General features: G+C 42.1%; 1 protein-coding gene and 1 pseudogene across 2 annotated transcripts; one reads left to right on the plus strand and one right to left on the minus strand.

Annotated features, from left to right (window-relative positions):
• Positions 1–443: 443 nt before the first annotated feature.
• On the minus strand, positions 444–17,832 carry LOC147308631 (homer protein homolog 3-like). Of its 2 annotated transcripts, none has more exons than XM_086273522.1 (10): positions 17,300–17,832; positions 17,064–17,112; positions 13,722–13,878; positions 10,590–10,721; positions 10,387–10,491; positions 9,099–9,211; positions 6,376–6,532; positions 2,291–2,389; positions 2,114–2,194; positions 444–2,004 (listed from the first exon to the last, which is right to left on the minus strand). In XM_086273522.1, the coding sequence occupies exons 2-10, from the start codon at positions 17,084–17,086 to the stop codon at positions 1,819–1,821; spliced, it is 1,053 nt and encodes a 350-aa protein (XP_086129648.1). In that variant the 5' UTR covers positions 17,087–17,112; positions 17,300–17,832; the 3' UTR covers positions 444–1,818. The 2 variants fall into 2 exon arrangements, with proteins under 2 accessions (XP_086129648.1, XP_086129647.1); XM_086273521.1 differs by having other exon boundaries at positions 9,099–9,232; positions 17,300–17,830.
• LOC147308632 (protein LZIC pseudogene) lies at positions 10,977–11,444 on the plus strand (annotated as a pseudogene).
• Positions 17,833–17,841: the final 9 nt, after the last annotated feature.

The raw sequence follows: 17,841 nt of genomic DNA on the forward strand, positions 1-17,841 counted from the left end.
CTTAATCAGGATGTGAATATGAGCTGAATGATTAAAAGAAAAAAATAGATTATAAAGTTGGCCAGTATATTTTTCAAAAGCACATCAGATTTATCTACAGTCTGTAGAGTAAACCAACAACATAGCAACCCTGTGTTTTTAATTTTTATTTTGAAATAATATTACTGGATTGAATTTATAATTTATTTTTTTTTTTAAATAAAGCGTTATTGAATGTAGGTAGGTATTACATTTTGAGTTTGGGTTTTGAGTCAGTTAGTCGCACCTGCAAATTATGGTAAATGGACTGGTTCTTATACTTAAGTACTCAGAGCACTTCCAAGACATCTCATTCATTCTTTCATACAAGCATTTTTTTCAGTGTCCAAGTATTTTCTATGCAATATTCACCAAAGAAAAACAAACAAACCCAAGAAAAAAAAAAAGACGAAATGCTGCATAAAGCGATTTTAATGTTTGCTTTTATTTTCAAACCACCATGACGTGGCCCAGAGAGCCGACATCACTGTTCACATTCATCCTCCGTACAGTAAGGCTTAAAAAATGTCATATGATACAGTCTGTGTGACGAAAAGACTCTGAAGTAGACATTGAGTTTTTCTTTTTTAACGTATTTAATTATTCATACAGTACGGCCACAATCTCAAGGCCTATGGCATACTGTCCACAGCTAAAGGTAATGTGCTCAAAAGTAACAGAAGGCAGAAAACATCTTACATTTCTTCAGATGCATCACACCAATGAGAGAAACGTGTTCATTAAGATGTGAAGCTATTGTAAATAAGTTACTAAGTTAGTGCTTTGTTAGTAGATGATGCACAGCATATCATTCAGACTGGACAAGCTCAAAAGTCACTTATATTTACCTGTAAGACTAAGTGATGCATTTTAATTTCCTATGGTTACTTCTTAAGTGCAGCTTATTGATTTATATCATTTGGAAAACCATTGTTATGCTAACTTTAATTGCTTAATATTTCCTACTTACTATCATGTACTTAAGTAGCTTACTGAGGAATCAAAAGTTTCCTAATACAAGAAATGAGGATGTGATAAAAGACGCGCCACGGAAAACTCTTTTCCCCCCTCTGCTCTTAGCATTTGATCTTTGGTGTCAATGTTTAGATGCTGTTGCTATTCAAGTTGCATGTCCTAGATTAACCACATTATCGACAACTACGAGCACACGCTATCCTTGAATATTCCTTTGAAAAAATAACACTGGTCCTTCACATTACACAATATAGCTGCTAGATTACGTATGGGTAACTACAAGACCTGTGTGAACTGTTAACCCAGTAATAATTATGGCGTATGCAGGCTCTTAAATAAGCTAAACTTCTTTTTTTTTGTCTTGTGCATTCACTTTTCAGCTCCTCTGTTTCTAAGCATGGACTCATTTTGTTGTAAAGATGAAAAACAAGGCCTCTTATTGTTCATATTGACACTGCATTGTGATTTTGGGTACAAAGGTGATCCTTAAGACCAGAAGCACCAGTTCTAAATCCTAAACGACTAGCATTGTTAAGCACTTACCTTATAAGTTGGTTTATTGCACTGAGTGTTACCCTCGAAAGCAACATGAAGCGTTACGTTAAGTCGGGACAAGCTCTACCATATATATGCTGCTGCTCAGAGTCAGCGCGATGTTGCCGTCACTGCTGTGACACAGACCTTCCTGCAGCCGAGGTGGGTTTTGTGCTTGAAGAGGACCGGGACCAGCTCCTTCTTATTTTGTTTACTGCTTCCTGCCGGAACCCCTGTCCTCTCTTCCATTTCTCTTACAGGTTGCACTCTGCCGTGTTTCACCCACCCTTCCTATTTGTCAATAAGTTTAACAAGGCTCTGGCGGAGGTCGTTAAGGTCAAAGATCTTGATGTCCAGAATTTCTATGGCTCTCTGGATCTCAGTATCCAAGCGATCCCGGTCCTCCAGAGAGTTACTCAGGTTCTGCTCCGTGTTCTGGATGCGACGTTCCAGGTCCGAGTTTCGCATCTCCATCTCCTGAAGTGAACGGTAAACACAGAAAAGGCAGAGGGAAATATTAGAAGGTTTACCAGAACCCGATAAGCAATGAAAACGTGCCGAGTTACTGTAAAAACGTCACTCCTACCCGTAATCTGTGGATGGCCTCGTCGCGCTGATGCTCCATTTCGTGGTACTCTCCTTTTTTGCTTTGCAAAATGTGAATTTCCTAGAGAATGAATGAAAGGTACTCATCAAAAAGTCAGTTTTTGTATGTTTTTGTTGATGTGTCATGTCATTCCTTGTTATTTAGCAAATATCCAACCTCATCTTTAGCCTTCAGCAAGGCCTCCAGCTCCTCCAGGGACTGGGTCAGCTCATCCTTCAACAGATCACTGGGGCCGTGGGCTTCAAGGTCAGCCACCTTACAAAACACACCAATGGAAATGTTGTGTATGTAAGACAATGTTTTAAAAAGCTTTTATTTGGTCCAGACTATTACTGGTTTGATTCAAATTATTTTTCCCTGGTCTACTTAAAACAATTGAACTATAATGAGAACAAAGACAATGTGAAATGCAGATCAGAGTGACCTCGTGTTTGGTTGAGATGTAGGGAACACCTTGGTCAGCCATTCATGCTCACAAACACACCTCTAACCAGCTTAAAATTAACCTTACATGGATGTTTTTCGACATCTTTGCAGGCACAGAGAGAGCACGAAAACTCCACACAGAAAGGCTCCAGTCGGCCCATCCAGCCTAGTTTAACACTCTATCCTGTGCAGCTTTTCTCCAACACAACGCCTCTTCCTCCATCTGCCTTGGTTTCATAAGAGTGCTGTGGAAGAGGACAAAATGCCACAAAGACGAATTCGCACGCTGGCTGGCACTTCACCATGTGTACAATCCAGAAATAGCTTTGGTGGGCAAACACAAACAGCAGCACTGCTTTCTATGCACTGAAAAGGAAGCCCTGAGCAGTAAGTTACACATTTTTGCACCATGCCATCCAGTCTAAGAGCTGAAATACACATACACACAGTCTAAGGTGGAGGTTATGGCTTGATCACAGCTGATAGAACATTATTTAATACAGCTAAGCAAGAATCTGTGGACACACTGCTATCTCTGAGATCAAATAGCAGAATAGCATGCTAATGTGCAGAGTTAGCACTTGATATTATATAAGTGTAATGTTTACCATGTTTATCATGTGCCGATTAGTCTTGGAGGTACTTAATATTCAGCTAAATAAACTGATTTCTGACCTGATGATGTCACTGCGATCAGTTATGACACTCCATCCTAAGGGAATAGCTATGCCAAATTTTATCCAAATCATTGATGACTATTGCTACGTCAAGCTATAAATATTAACCAAAGTGTGGCTCTAATATAGTATCTGCATAGACATTAGAATTCACCAGGAATAAATGTAAACATGGTAACCCATCCCACTGAATTTTACAGTCCGGATTAAGGTAAAACACAACCAAAATAACTGAAGCACAGCTAAAAACATTAAAAGGACTTATTCTAGCATTCGTCAGAACGTTTTGATGATGCACTCAGTTTGGACCATCCATCTATTTTCTTATCGGCTTATCCAATTTAGGGATAAGCAGGGCTGCGGAAGCCAATCCCAGCTGTGCCAGGGCAAGAGATAGGATGCACTCTGGACAGGTCACCAGCCCATCACAGAGATAACACACAGAGACAGCCATTCATGCTTACTTTCACGCCTATGGCCAGTCAAAATCACCAGTTAACCTACAGTAACATGCATGCATTTGCACTGTGAGAGGCAGGAGAACCCTCTACACCGAAAGGCCCCAGTCCCTGCACCACACTATAGTAATTCAGACATAAAAGCCTAAAGATTTTAACAACGACATGAAACGTAAAGGTGAATAACAGGAAAACTCAGACTTTTAACACCTATAACTCTTATCAAAGCTAAAGAGCTCATCAGCGGACAGAATTAAACTTATCACAGAGAGCACTCAACTCTGTTTGCTTTCAGTCACACCTACAGATGGCTCACAGCGTTCACCTGCAACAATAAGCGGCTACTTCTACTATAATGAAGTCGTAGAAGAGCAACACTTTAACGAATGAAATCCTCATTGCATTGCATTTCATCTGAGCTCCATGAATTAGAAAGAAAAACAGAAGGACACCTCCAAAAACACCCCGAATGCCCCGTTGGATTATTTTAAACGGCGTATGGTTTAGACTCAAAAGAAGAAAAGAGGAGAAAAAAAAAAGAGAGAAACAAGTGGATGCCAACTCCCTCTGGTGATTTTTCATTTTTTCCTAACTGGGGCATTGAAAGTAGGATATTGCTGTCCTACAAACCCCCCTCTCCCTCTCTCTCTCACACACACACACCACCCCGGAGACATGAACCATTTTCAGCCACCTGGTCCCCTTCCTCAAACAGTAGGAACTAGCTCGGTCCAAAGGAGACGGGGTTCTCACTTGTATGATTAAATCAGTCGATGTGGACCAAAATAGTGAAAGCTGTTTCTTACTGAAATACCAGGGGAGCGCTTACGAATGAAACAGTAGTGATCGATACTGTAAGGCTGGGCTATAATGGAAAGGGATCGAGGTGTTAAAGCATCAAATCAGAGAGGTTTGTAAATGTCAGCCTGAGGCGACGTCGTCCCCAGAGGAATCAGCTCCCAGCAAATATGAAAATACCTTTTATTGATGAGCGGGTACAGGGAGGGCAGCGGCATCTGCATCCACCGGAGCCTGAGAAGTAATTCAAGTGTAAAACCCTCGTGAGGCTCTGTGTTTAGACCGAACTCCCTCGTGGCGAAACGTGAAATTTGGCGTGTACTTAGTGAACCGCTTCAACCAGCACAGATAACGCCTTGATTAAAGCTTCTGAGGGAAAAAGCCTGCAGCACAAGTCAGAGATTGATGGAGTGTGTTACCAGCAAAGCTTCTTTTTTCCAAACAACCAGTTTCAAAACAAGGAAATATAGTGTCTGCAAAGGACGACCCAATCAAAAGCAGCAGGGCTTCGCTCAGCAGCGTAGAGGCACACAACCCCGGATCAGTCTTGCAGCAATATCTCTCTGTTGCTTGTGCAATCTTACTTGTGTTCCTGTTCCACAGAAATGATCACTAGGTGTGACCTTAACCATTAGTTTCTATTCCACAGGTTACTGCAGAGTTGTATAAGAGCTTCAGAGGCCAGAGGAGAAAACTTCTCAGCTTTTAGACTCAGAATTTTAACTTTTTGTTAACCGTATGTCTCAACTTTTAGGTCACAGATGGTGCATTATCATGAATAACTAATCCCTCCGTTCTTTAAACTCCTTGTTGTGCTGATAGTTGGTGGATGGAGCCTTCTCAGCCAGAGTGCATTAGACAAGAGGCGATGTGAGGCAGTGGGAAATTCTGAGTGTGTCTTTGGACCAGTGGAGAAAAGTGAAAACCCAGAGTACAGAGATATTTTAATCTGCTTTTTTGCTATTGAAAACAAATTATTATGAAATAAAACAATAAGATCATTCAGCCAATTTCAGCATCTGACTCCAGCACTCTTCAGAAAGCATTAACAGGATTTAAAGGAAAGGTGATGTTTGCATTGCTACACTCACTTTACAATAAAGCTACCATCACCCAAAAATGACTCTTTTTAAAATGCAGTTTCAAACCATCTGCTTTAAAATGATTTCGTTTACAAGGTGACTTTCTGCTTAAGCATCCAAAGCAAAACTCACATGTGGGATGTTATAGTCTCACATAAAAGTTGGAGTGCAGGGATACAAAGAAGCTATGAAGACAAAAGCTACTATACACAATAAAAAAGTGGGAGGTTAAAAAGTCCTGGGAATGAGGAAGAAGAATTTAGTCTGCAGCGTGTAGGTGTACTCAAAATTAAAACATGTACTCTGTTGAGCTTTTTGTAAGTTTATTTAGGTCATTATGTCTTCATTAGATTCTGAAAGTTTTAGACAGGTACATGGGGAGAGATGGGGGCGTGACACGCAGCAGGAGTCCCAGACTTAATCCAGATCTCCTGCTGCATGAGCTCAGCAAAACAACACTTTTTTTCCCAGCTTTTTTAAATGTATCTGTGGCCAGCAAATGCCAGACAATTTTGGATATTATTGGCATAAAGCTTAGTAATGGATCTCATTGTTATTGTTCACTGATGGAGTAGTAGTGATGTATACTCTTAGTGGGGTTTTTTTCCAGTTCAGATCCAAGGAGTTTGACTTAATCAGTCATAAAGATAAAGAGACAAAACCAATAGTAATAGTAATTACTGCTTTTAACAAGAAAAAAAAAAAAACATCCTGTATTTTATATGTTTCTATAATTTAATAGGTGAGACTTCAGGGTGAACACACTTCATCAGAGCATCCTCAAACTCCCTGAGGCTCACCTGGTCTCTGAGTCTTTCGGTCTCCTCCTGATATGCTGTCAGCTGTTTCTTCCACTGCTCCACGTTAGCATTCGCTTCATGCAAAGCTGCCACCAACTTAGAGTTGCTGTCCTGTAAAGTGAAGAGCTCAGCTTCCAGGTTCATCTCACAAATAGACCTGAAAAACACGAATACCAATACACATCTACGTCAAATCCAAAACTACGCACCCTGCCTCCCGCCCTATGGCAGCTGGGATAGACTCGAGAGCCGTTTCATCAGTTGCTGTTTCAGTGAGCTGGACCTTAACTTTCAATCAGAGTTTAAAAAAAAATGTTAAAATTCCTCACAAAGAAGAAAAATTGTTACTTATTTAAACAAAAGCAACAATGCTTTTTAGATTTTAGATTTCATTAAGTGGAGTCATATCTAACTCTGTATCCCGCTATATAAAATTGAGAAAACTGATCAAACAATGCAGTGCAAATTTAGCTGATTCTGATTCAGGTACTTACAAATCTTTACAGGGAAAAAAGCTTATGCAGTGTTAGTAATAAACAAAACTGCCACATGTTGATGACTTCAATATTAAATCGAGTCTTGTGTCAAGCACTGCAACATGAGGATAAAAAACAATAGCTGGTTGTGGAGTAACAAGCAAGCTGTACTGCTGCCAAGAGTCTGGAACATGATGAAACTCTGATAGTCTGGTTAACACAATCACAGAGCCACTACACAAGTGTTAAGGAGGCTGTAGCCTGCAGCCGCACACCTAAAGGGCAGACGGAAACTTACTTCACAGGTCTGGTGACAGAGCAAAGAAACACTTATTAAAGCCCCAACCCCGACCCAGAGAGCAGAGATCAAACTGACCAACTGCATCAAGAGACGTTGGAAAGGAAAAAGACAAACGAAAGATGACAGATGATGATGACAGATAAAGATTTGTGTATTTTTCACATCTTTCCATCACGGTTCTTCAGTCCCCACTGACGTTTGTTCCAGTTTAAAATGAAGTGACCTTGAAACTTCTTTATCTCTGTGGCTTTAAACTGAATTTCCTGCACATTTGATGAATGCATGACTTGTAAGCGAGTAAGACAAGCCAGTTCCCACTCCATGAGTCCACTTTTATGCCACCTGCACAGAAGACATATACGATGATTGAATTTGATATGCTCTCTTCATCTTTGATCCTTTTCCTTTGCTCTATCCAACATCTCCAAAGCTTGATGTTGTAAACTGGCCACACTTTGCCATGGTAACCGTTCAGGAGCTGCTTTCTTCGTGGTAATTGGACTATAGGGTATAAAAGCATTATGGGTGGCTCAAAGCACTGAATGGAGGGATGCTTCCAAGCCTCATTCAGTGTTATGTATGAGTCAACACTTCGACAATGGCCTGTTCATTTCCTTAGGAGCTTCACAAACTGAATGACGTCAGCGGCGTTAATTAACACAGAAAAAATGAAAACCATGATAACACTCAGGAGCCAAAAGGTAATGGATTGTCTGGTTAAGTGCAGCCAGAAGCACAGTCCACTTGAAATTTGAAAAACCCTCATGATGTTACAAAGACCGTTTGTAAAACACAGTGCGTGGTTACAGCAACTACTAGATTGTTATACTGTATTTTTCCGTCAGGGTGGCCACGTAGAGCGGGTCATCGACCAATCAGAATGTCAGTGGCTCAATCTCTGACCCCTATAAGTCCACACGCTCAAGTAGATGCTGCATGTCCTTGAACCATTCAGGTATGTGTTAACGCAATTCTTGAACATCCCAGGATTGGATGTTCAAGAAAATGAAACCCAAGATCACAATGTGCAATACTCACAGAAGTTTCAAAAACACCAAGAGTTACATCTCAGACTCATTAGAGGTTAGCATGGTAAATGCTGACGTTCATGACAGCACACTGGGACAATGTGCTGTGGACAGACGAGACCAAAGCGGAGAAGTTAGGCCATAATACACAGCACCAGAAAACCAAACACAGCATGTCAGCACAAACACCTCATGCCAACTGTTAGGGGTGATGATTTGGGCTTGTTTTGCATCTACAAAGTTGAACTGCTCCGTATATTAAAGTACTCTAGAGTCAAATGTGAGGCTGACAGCTAAAACTTGGCCCAAACTCAGTCACACAACAGGATAATGATCCTAAAGACAGCAGCAAATATACAACAGTATGGACAAAAAAGAAGGTGTTACAAGAGGCCCAGTCAAAGTCCACCTTCAACCCGATTGAAATGCTGATGTGAGCTGTGCATAAATTAATGCCTGTAGGCCTTAATGAGCTGAAGCAGCGGTATAAGGAAAAGTGGGTCTGAATTCCACCACGGTGATGTGAGAGATGACAAATTAAGTTATTCCACTTCCAAAAAATTAAATTCTCACATGACCGTATGTATCTGTAAATACAGTCTGTTCATATTCTAAAAAGCCAGTCTTCCTCTTCATAATGGCTAAATACAAAAGCATAAAACTAGCCATGTTGCGCTGATGCAAACCCAGGTATAGTGGAACTGCAAAGACTTAGCATTACCAACATGGCTGTCGAGTTGTGAGATTTACCTAGAAAACCTTTTTCACTGAAGAAGGTCATGGGGTGTGTTTGAAATCAGGCTGTTTCAGCTCTCAGTAATGAAACTTCAAGGCTTCCTTGGTTTCATTTCTGTGTGTGTGTGTGTGTGTGTGTGTGTGTGTGTGTGTGTGTGTGTGTGTGTGTGTGTGTGCAGTTACCCCTCAGAGAGCATCTTTTTAATGCGCTCCTTCTCAGAAGACAGGGTGATGTCTGCGCTCTGGCTGCGAAACAGCTTGTCCTCCGGTCCATTCACGCACATCACCGGTGGAGACTGGAGTTCATCCGAGAGGTCCTGAGAAACACATCAGTAAATGGACTCTCATAATAACTAATGCAGAATTATTAAGAAATAAAAAAAAACCAGACTCTGCATTAAATGGATTTATTCAAAGTGAAGAGAGACCGCCTGCTTTTAGATGTTAAAATCCCATTCAAGTCAAAGTCTGCATATAAAATCAAGCAAAGCTATACAGCTCGTGATAATAATAAATGACTCTCTCTTCGCGGTCTTGTTCTCGATGGACTGACTGCTGTAACACGATAGTTTTAGCGTCTGATAAATGAGAAGCTTAGAGCTGTCTGCCCATCAGAGAAGGTATAAAATGTATAAAACTCAGAGGCAAGAAGAAAAAATAAAGATGCTTCCTGCACACGTGTTTTACATTTCCTCTAAATAATGACTCACCTGTGAGAACTGCAGAGGAAATCCGTGAGGTGGAAAAAACGGAAAAGAAGAACATATCACCACGAAGCACACAACACGAAATGACCTTTTCAACACATCACAGTCAGAAAGCGTGCTTTGCGGACTGATCAGTTATGCAGTGCAGTGCGACTTAGCAAGTACAATGAATTGAAGCAGTTGGCAATTTTCTGGAGCTTTGGCTCTCCCAATGTGTTCGTTAAATCGATCGGGAGTGAGAGACGTCACTTGGAACCTGCTCAGCCGTAGAATTAAAAAGGAAATAGGCATGTTCCTCAAGATCAGGCAGATGTAACTGAAGGCTGATTATTCTTTATTGATGGAAAAGGGCCCTGAGCTGACTACGTTTTCATCATTAGAAGTGTTTCAAGTCAGAGGCTTCTGGGTAGCTGTGGGGAGAAAATGTGAGTGTGGTGTACTGCTGAGCAGCATCGGATAATTTTACCATCGTCCTAGTTTTCCTCATTTTCACTTCCCTCTGAGACAACTGACCCAGCTCACATTTCTTTTGCTTTTCGTTCCCCTCTCTCCCCGTCCCTCCTTTGATTTAGTCACAGCGGCCCTGTCTAATAGCTGAGCTGCAGCAAGTAATACAGGTGCATTCATCTAATCATCTAATTTCAGTCTTGAAATGCCCAAAATGTGCATGAATAACAGAGGTTTCACATTTACAGCTTCTCGGTGACACTCACAAACCTTTGCTCTTCTTTCATGCTCATGCTTTCTAAAAGGACGGCGCTCACCTGAGGAGCAGCGATGGTGAGTGCAGTGTTGGCCAGTTCTTTGTCCTGTGACTTTTCTCGCGCCAGACGAGCTGCATCTTTCACCTCCTTAAACTTCTCTGCAAACTGTACAGGAGAGGGCAAGTCATGACCTAGACAATGCAGCACAAACCCTCTACAAGAAATGGATGGCACATTTTTAAAAATGCTGTACTTTGACCTACCTGATGCAGTTGCTGCTCTGTGGCAAAGCCCAGACCGTAGACCGTGTTGGCGCGGCTGTCAGCCCACTGACCAAACTTCTGAGACGTCTTAGTAAATGTCATGCTGGGCGTAACAGTGCAGTTGATAATTGCCTGCAGATAAAGAGATAACAGAGGTCGTCCCCTTAGGTGCAGGTGAAGAGAGCAGATGGCTCTGGGAGCAGACGCTATCTTCCTTCTTAGACTATGGCAGCAACATGCTCTAACTGAGGCACTGCAAGTTATTATTTTTATTTCTTATGATAACTTATGACACATTTCACCAGTGAATGGTAACATTTTACTCTTACTTTACTAAGAAAGTTATCAAAATGCAGTTTTAACCGTAGATGACCTCTCCACAAATTGAGGCAGAATATGGAGGAACAACTCGATAAATTAATGCATCAACTCATGGACCTGGAGGAATGCTGAGAAGAACCGGATGAGGAAGAGCATGAAGAGACAAAGAAGGAAACTTTGGAGCAGCTGGATGAATTCAATGACTTATGTCAGGAGATGAGATCATTGTGGATGAGCTCAGTGGGTGATGAGCCGCTGGAGGCTTGGCTGATGCCTCCAAAACCTGGGAGTTGATACAACTCTTTCCTTGAAGCAGCCGGGAACGACTGAGAATAAGACAGGCAGAGATGGGCCCGGATGTGATGAAGGGGAAACTGTTACCAGATGTGACACGCAGCAGAAAATTGACATCCTCACAGCCTTGAGAAAACTTGGAGAGAGTCTTACTCCAGAAGATGAGACTTTTCTCACTGAAAACACCACAGCGACACTCAGACTCAGTTTGAAAAAGTGACTGCAAAACAAGGGTTTTAATAAAAAATAAAATAAAAAAAAAGCCTTTAGTTAGCTGTGGTGTGAAAACCAATTCTACAGATGTGCCTCTGGCTGCTCAGAAGATCCACCAACTGGGGGGTAAGTGGTTCCCTGGCTGATTGCTGACGTATCCCTGGGCAGATGTAATGATATTTATATAGCAGTTCTTCTATCTGAGCACAAAAAGTGCTTCGTTCACTCAAACACATCTCTACTCTTAAGCACTGTATGTATTATACTAAAACACCCCAGTAGATAAAACTCCATGTCAGTATCTTGGCCAAAGATACTTCAACTTGAGGACACTGGAGTAACCAGGAATTAAACCACCAACCTGTCAGTTGATAAACAACCCGCTCTACCTCCTGAGCCTCAGTGGGAATGTTAGGTTTAAAAGAACTAAGGCGAATAAGTAGAGTAGAAAAGTGCTATATAAGTACCAGTCCATCTATTATTTAATAACTAGACAACACCTCAATATGCATTTTCCTACTGAATTCCACTATTTTTCCCATCCTAATAAATACCGCATGATATTCACTTTGTAAATTACATTTCCATTTAAAGTAAAATAGTAAATAAAGCATGTCAAAGGGAAAATCCCTCTGCAGACTTACAGTGAGCACTGAAGGAAGTGAATGTAATATCTGAATGTATAAAGCGGGACATGTTTTGGGAGTAATGCCCGGCAGGTGTTAACGTGTTTGTTTGTGGTCAAATTTAGTCACACCAATGGAGTCACAGCAGAGCGAGATCGATATTAGTAACTGAAGCGTACCAAGATCAAAGTGAAGGTCGAGTACGCCAGTGTGCCCCACCAAACCATACACACTCTCTTTACGTCCCCATCACACCTTCTTCTGAATGTTTAATGCACCATGTAACTCCCCATATGAAGACTGTTTACTGGTGTGTAAACAGAATGCTTTAAAGGATGTGTGCAGATGTTGTAACAGGGTTCACATTTTAGCTATGTCAGGGATGTGGCATCCAGCTTGGCATTTAACTCTGTGGTCCAAAGTTAAGTGTTTCATCAGCCACGGCATGAAAGGGGTGGTCTTGGACTTTAGCACCGACACTCACGGTCCCTACTCACTTTGTTTATTCCCATCAGTGAGATTGAGAGTTTTAATGCTTCCACAAGCATCTGGACATGTTGTTATTACATTTGGTTCACATTTCATAGTAAATCTTTGCGCACTAACATTAGAGACTTATGCTGGAGCATTTAAATCGAAAATAGGCCTCAGCAGAGCCTCACCACAGCTATAGATGATATAGTAGCAAGGCCATGAAGTGGAGTATTGAGCCACTGTATTTGTATTACTGAACAGGTTTTGTTAAAATCAGCGGTTGGTTTGGCATGAACATTAATAGGAGGTTACCAGGATGCCATTTTCACGCATGTTCTCCCTTGAGACCTGTTTCGGCAATTGCTCACACTTCTGCCAAAAGGGCAGCAGCTGCACAATCAAAACATATCTACCAGGTTTATCACATCATTCTCTGGGAAGTTGCCAAAGCTGGCTCTGTCCTTCCTAACACATGACCCCAAAAAAGAAAAAAAGAAAAGGAAAACACACCTATTTATAAACCTGTTTTATTTTACGTCATCTCCTGTGTTAGAGCAACAGCACTGAAAATACTAGAACTGCAGGCAGCTTAAGAAGAAGCATCCCCCACCCCTTTCCCCTCCAACCAATGATTACATGAACTCTGCGCTCTGCGTTTGTGTGCCGACATGCTTGACATAACATGCTGGATTCTAGCAGCAGGAGCAGCAGTGGCAGAGAAGATTACTGTGGAGCCAGACACCAGCCCTGGCAGGATTGGGCTACTGAACGGCCAACTGCTGCCTCGCGCTGCCTTCTGGGAAGCAGAAATGTGGGTCACACTAGAGGTGCTAAGATGAGATCAGATGGGTCCCCTCCCCACCCGCCTAATCTAAATCCACAAGCCCGGACCAAAGATGGTCTGGCTGCTGATGTGTTGAGCTTCGATTTGGTTTAGTTTGTTATATAATTCTTCACCTCACAGGACTTCTGGTGGGAGTGTGGTTGATGAGTAAAAATTCAATCTCAAGCTGCTGTTTGTCTTGCTTTTTTAGACCTGTGGCATTATTTCAAAACCCCTTTTGATTCCAAAGCCACCAACTTTTACTTATTACTTCTAGACAGCAGATCTGTATTTGTTTGTTGTTTCTCCCCCTGTCCATCTTTAATCTTTCTTCTTTGCTGAATCTAAAATTTTGTCTACACCAATTTCCCACGCACTCACCTTTGTCCCGCCCACACTAATGATGCGATACACGTTGCGGGTAGCATCGTAGAAGAAGGACACTGTGACAGCATGCTTGCTGGCCGGTATCCAGTTCCTCTTGGTGGTGGGGTCGATTTGGAAAACATGGGCCCGGGCGCTGAAGATCGGCTGCTCCCTGAAGGAGGAATCACAGAGAGATGATGATTAGATGCTGTGAGAAGGGAATGTCAAAGTAAAAATCCCTCTGCAGACTTAAAGTAATGTGCACTGGCACTGAAGGAACTGAATGTAAAGTCTAAATGTATAAAATGAGCATCGAACCATTAAAATATGGTCCATTAATAAAACCGTTTTGCTTAAAAATCCTTTCTTGTTTGCATGAAAAACACAAATCTGTCTTTTTTTTTTTCATAACAGGACATCTCTGTCTCCCCTGTCATCCAGGGACAGATCATCCTTTGGCTATCTCCCACTATTTTTCCTGCGTCATCCACCAGTCAAACAGGGTTAGCTGGCAAAGCATGTTGACTAGAACTCTCTGAACCCTCTCCCGAGTCGTCACCCTCCACGCTCTGATCTGCGCCTGGCAGGTTTTGCTCCGATGTATCCTGGATACGAGGTAAATATATCAAAGCAACACAGTCAGTGGTGCCGGGAGGTGGTTTAGCCACTGCCCTGTGGTGTGAACAGCAGCACTGCTAACCCCTCCTTTCTCCTCAGCAGGGGTGAAAGTGAGTATCACAAGAAGACGCCTCTGTCATTCACTGGTATAGAAATGCAAATCAGAAGAGCTGCTATGTAGTAAGATAATGAAATAGTTCAAAAAAAGGACGTGCATTCTTTAACGCACTATAGCTATTTCCAGTGGAACTGCATTATTTTGGCTAGTCTTGGTGCAGTGACCTCATTGCAAATACAAAAACCAACAATGGTTTCTCTGGATGCATTTCATGTAGACATGGTTGAGATAACCTGCTATAGCTCACAATGACCATCAGAATGGAGAAAGGTGCTTAAAAAAGGGACTTTGCTGTTGGTGCCAGACAGGCTGGTCTGAGTATTTCGGAAACTGTTGATCTACTGGGATTTTCCCACACAATAATTTCTAGGGTTTACAGAGAATGGTCTGAAAATATCCACTAAGCTTGTTGATGCCAAGGTCAGAGGAGAATGGCCAGCCTGCTTCAATTCTGACCCTACCTGGGGGGCAACATTAATTCAAATAATCACTCATTACAACCAAGTTAAGCAGAAGAGCATCTCTGAATGCATAACACATCTAACCTTGAAGCAGCTGGACTACAGCAGCAGAAGCCCAACCCTTTCAACCATGTTCCAGTCTGATAATAAGCCATGCTGCAATTCTGCTTTTCAGTCACATTAACTCTCTGCTGCCTGCGGCTTTTATGCTTCCTGATTAAGACAGGAAACAGCATAAAGGTCAGCCCGCTGTGACCTCTGCAGAAAATGGTAAAAACAGGTCATTATTTAAGCCCAGGGGGAATAAAGCTACTAAACAGTTATCAGAAAGTCAAGGGACTATCAAATAATCTGTCATATTTATGTTATTCTTTATTTTCCATGAAGCCCATGAGTCAGTCAATAAGGTCATTGATGTCAAACAATCATAAAGTGCTAGTTTTACACAGAACATAAAATGGGTAAGAGTGAAGGTGGACCTGCTATTAACTCTAATATCATCCCATCACTGCCACGCTTTCACCTTGCCTGAGGTGACGAGCTCTGCCACATAATATCTGGCATCCGACCGAACAACACGGACCGCTTTGCAAACAGAACGAACCAGGAATCAACCAAACGGACAAACACAGGCTGCAAACGTGTTTGTGTCAACATGTTTAGTTTCCTCTCTCAGAAAACGTTTGAAACACAAAGGTGGTCAAACTAGTGTATGTATATGCTGAAAGAAATGAACAGTGTAGTTTTTATGGCAGCTGCATTTTAACAGAGACAAAATATGAAACAAAAACCTTATGTCTGGAGCTGCATGCATGATTTTGACAAATGGGGTGAGGATGATTGTTGAGGAAGGTGGTGGATCAGCCCAAAGCTCCACGGGAAGAGATTGTTAACGATCTGAAGGCAGCTGGAACTGCAGTCACCAAGAACACCATTGGTAACACAGGATGCTGCAATACATTGAAATATTGCAGCACCTGCAAGTTCCCCTTCTCAAGAAGGCACGTGCACACCTCTGTCTTCAGTTTGCCAGTCACAATCTCGATTTAGAGAAGGTTTGCGAGAAAACCAATATCGAGCTCTTTGGAAGAGAAATGCTGAGTTCGACTAAAAGAACACCATCCTCTACAGACAAGCACAGAGGTGGAAACAGACGGGGCCATGTACCATGAAACTGTGGATACTGCCAAAGCACCAAAGGAGTGGCTAAAGAAGAGGTCATAAAGTGGTGCAGCCAGGCTCCAGACCTCAATCTTACAGAAAACGGTTGGAGGGAGCTGAAGCATCAAGCTGCATAGCAGCAGTCAAGAATTTCACTCACTGATCTGCAAATCAATTATAACTTTTATGTGATGTTTACTTTTCTTGTCGAATGAAGTGATTCACCAGGGGATCGAATAATTATTTCCCCCTCTGTATAGTCTGTTAACTGAACAGCAGAACAATTCAATTACTTGACCTTCATCCTCAGTAGAGGGGGTGGCCTACTTAATGGAGGTCTCTAAGCATGATAACAAAGCCTGGGAGTGATTAGACAGGAATTAGTGTGTTCATCCTGAGGCGTAGCTCTGACCTCTGTCACTAACTACAATATCTAAAATCTGTTTCACCTGGTTTCTTTTGATCTAAATCTTCTAAGAGAAATGTTAAACACTACACAGTCTGATTAATAAAAAAGGGAGTGAGGCAGCAATAGGAAATATCTACATTAACGTGAGTGAAAGTAGGATTTTGTCATGGTAACACCTGCTCCCCTAGGATGGCCCCAGAATCTATGCTTCTCCTCCCAATCAGCTGAAAATGGTTTTAAACAAACTAAGCTGGGGCCACATGGGACTACATAACAATATGTCTTAATTTAACAGATTCATTAAGTCTGAAATGAAACCAGAGCGCTGCTCCAGATGTGCTCCACAGCCAACATCAGCAGAGCAGTGATAAATGTTCATATGCAGCCTTACTACTACAGTTTTAAACTCACTACAAATGATTGCTTTAAATCAAAGCTTAAGTCCCCCTGATCTGATAACAAGATCTCAAAGTATTTGTGTTAGATTTATGTAAAGTGTCTGCCATCCCAATGTCACATGCAAGTACAAGAAATCTAAATAGATAAATAAATAAATAAATATTAAAGGACAAGCTGGTAGATGGCCATACCTTTCTCTGTGGTGAGGAAACATCTTAGAAGATCACCAAGACTTCTTTTCTGTAAAAGAAAAGACTGAGGATTGGTTAGACAACTGTTAACGTAAATTACTTTAATAAAAAATTATACCAGAAAAAAAACCCGGAATAATCATAAAAGTTTGTCCCTGTAGTTTAACATTTTTCCCCGCTCTTAATTCTTACTTAAAGTCTAGTTAAATCTGTGTCGTGGATAGAGAGGCGCTTACCCCATTTCGGTGTAAAACCTCGTCGAGTCTGTTATCTAACAATATTTTGCGTCCTGAAACTGCTGCTGCTGTCCCAGTTGGTCTCCTCTTCCTTTCAGTCACAGCTACCAGATGCTTTATTCTTGCTTTATTCTCCAGGGGGGGGGGAGGTTTCACCGCAAGGCGCTGCACTCCGCCTGCTGCAGCCCGCCAAGTGGCACCGTCCTGCCCCGAGCAGCTCGCAGAGTCAGAAGCCGGGGAGAGCAGAGCTGCTGCGGACGGCAATGGCTGAAGTGACCGCGGGCTGCTCCGAGTCCATCTTCGTCCTGCCACAGAACCTCTTTGTTTCCTCGTCTTTCACTGCTTATCCTGTACGGCCAAACCTCTCTGTTCTCCCCTTCAGTTGTTGGCTCTTCATCCGGCCGGCTGTTCGCATTCAACAGCCGGCTGTATAGTACCACCTGCTGGCTCTGCAGCCTCCAAACACCCGCTCCAGCTGTGTGTGACAGTCAGGTATGGAAACTATGTCAACGCGCCTGCATGTGTGCAGTGCAAACCGGAGC

Source organism: Aulonocara sp. 'chitande type north' Nkhata Bay, linkage group LG18 (assembly GCF_057382095.1).
Source record: "Aulonocara sp. 'chitande type north' Nkhata Bay isolate Kocher_YH1m ecotype deep benthic linkage group LG18, A_spYH_male_GT1.1, whole genome shotgun sequence".
Lineage (NCBI taxonomy): Eukaryota > Metazoa > Chordata > Actinopteri > Cichliformes > Cichlidae > Aulonocara > Aulonocara sp. 'chitande type north' Nkhata Bay.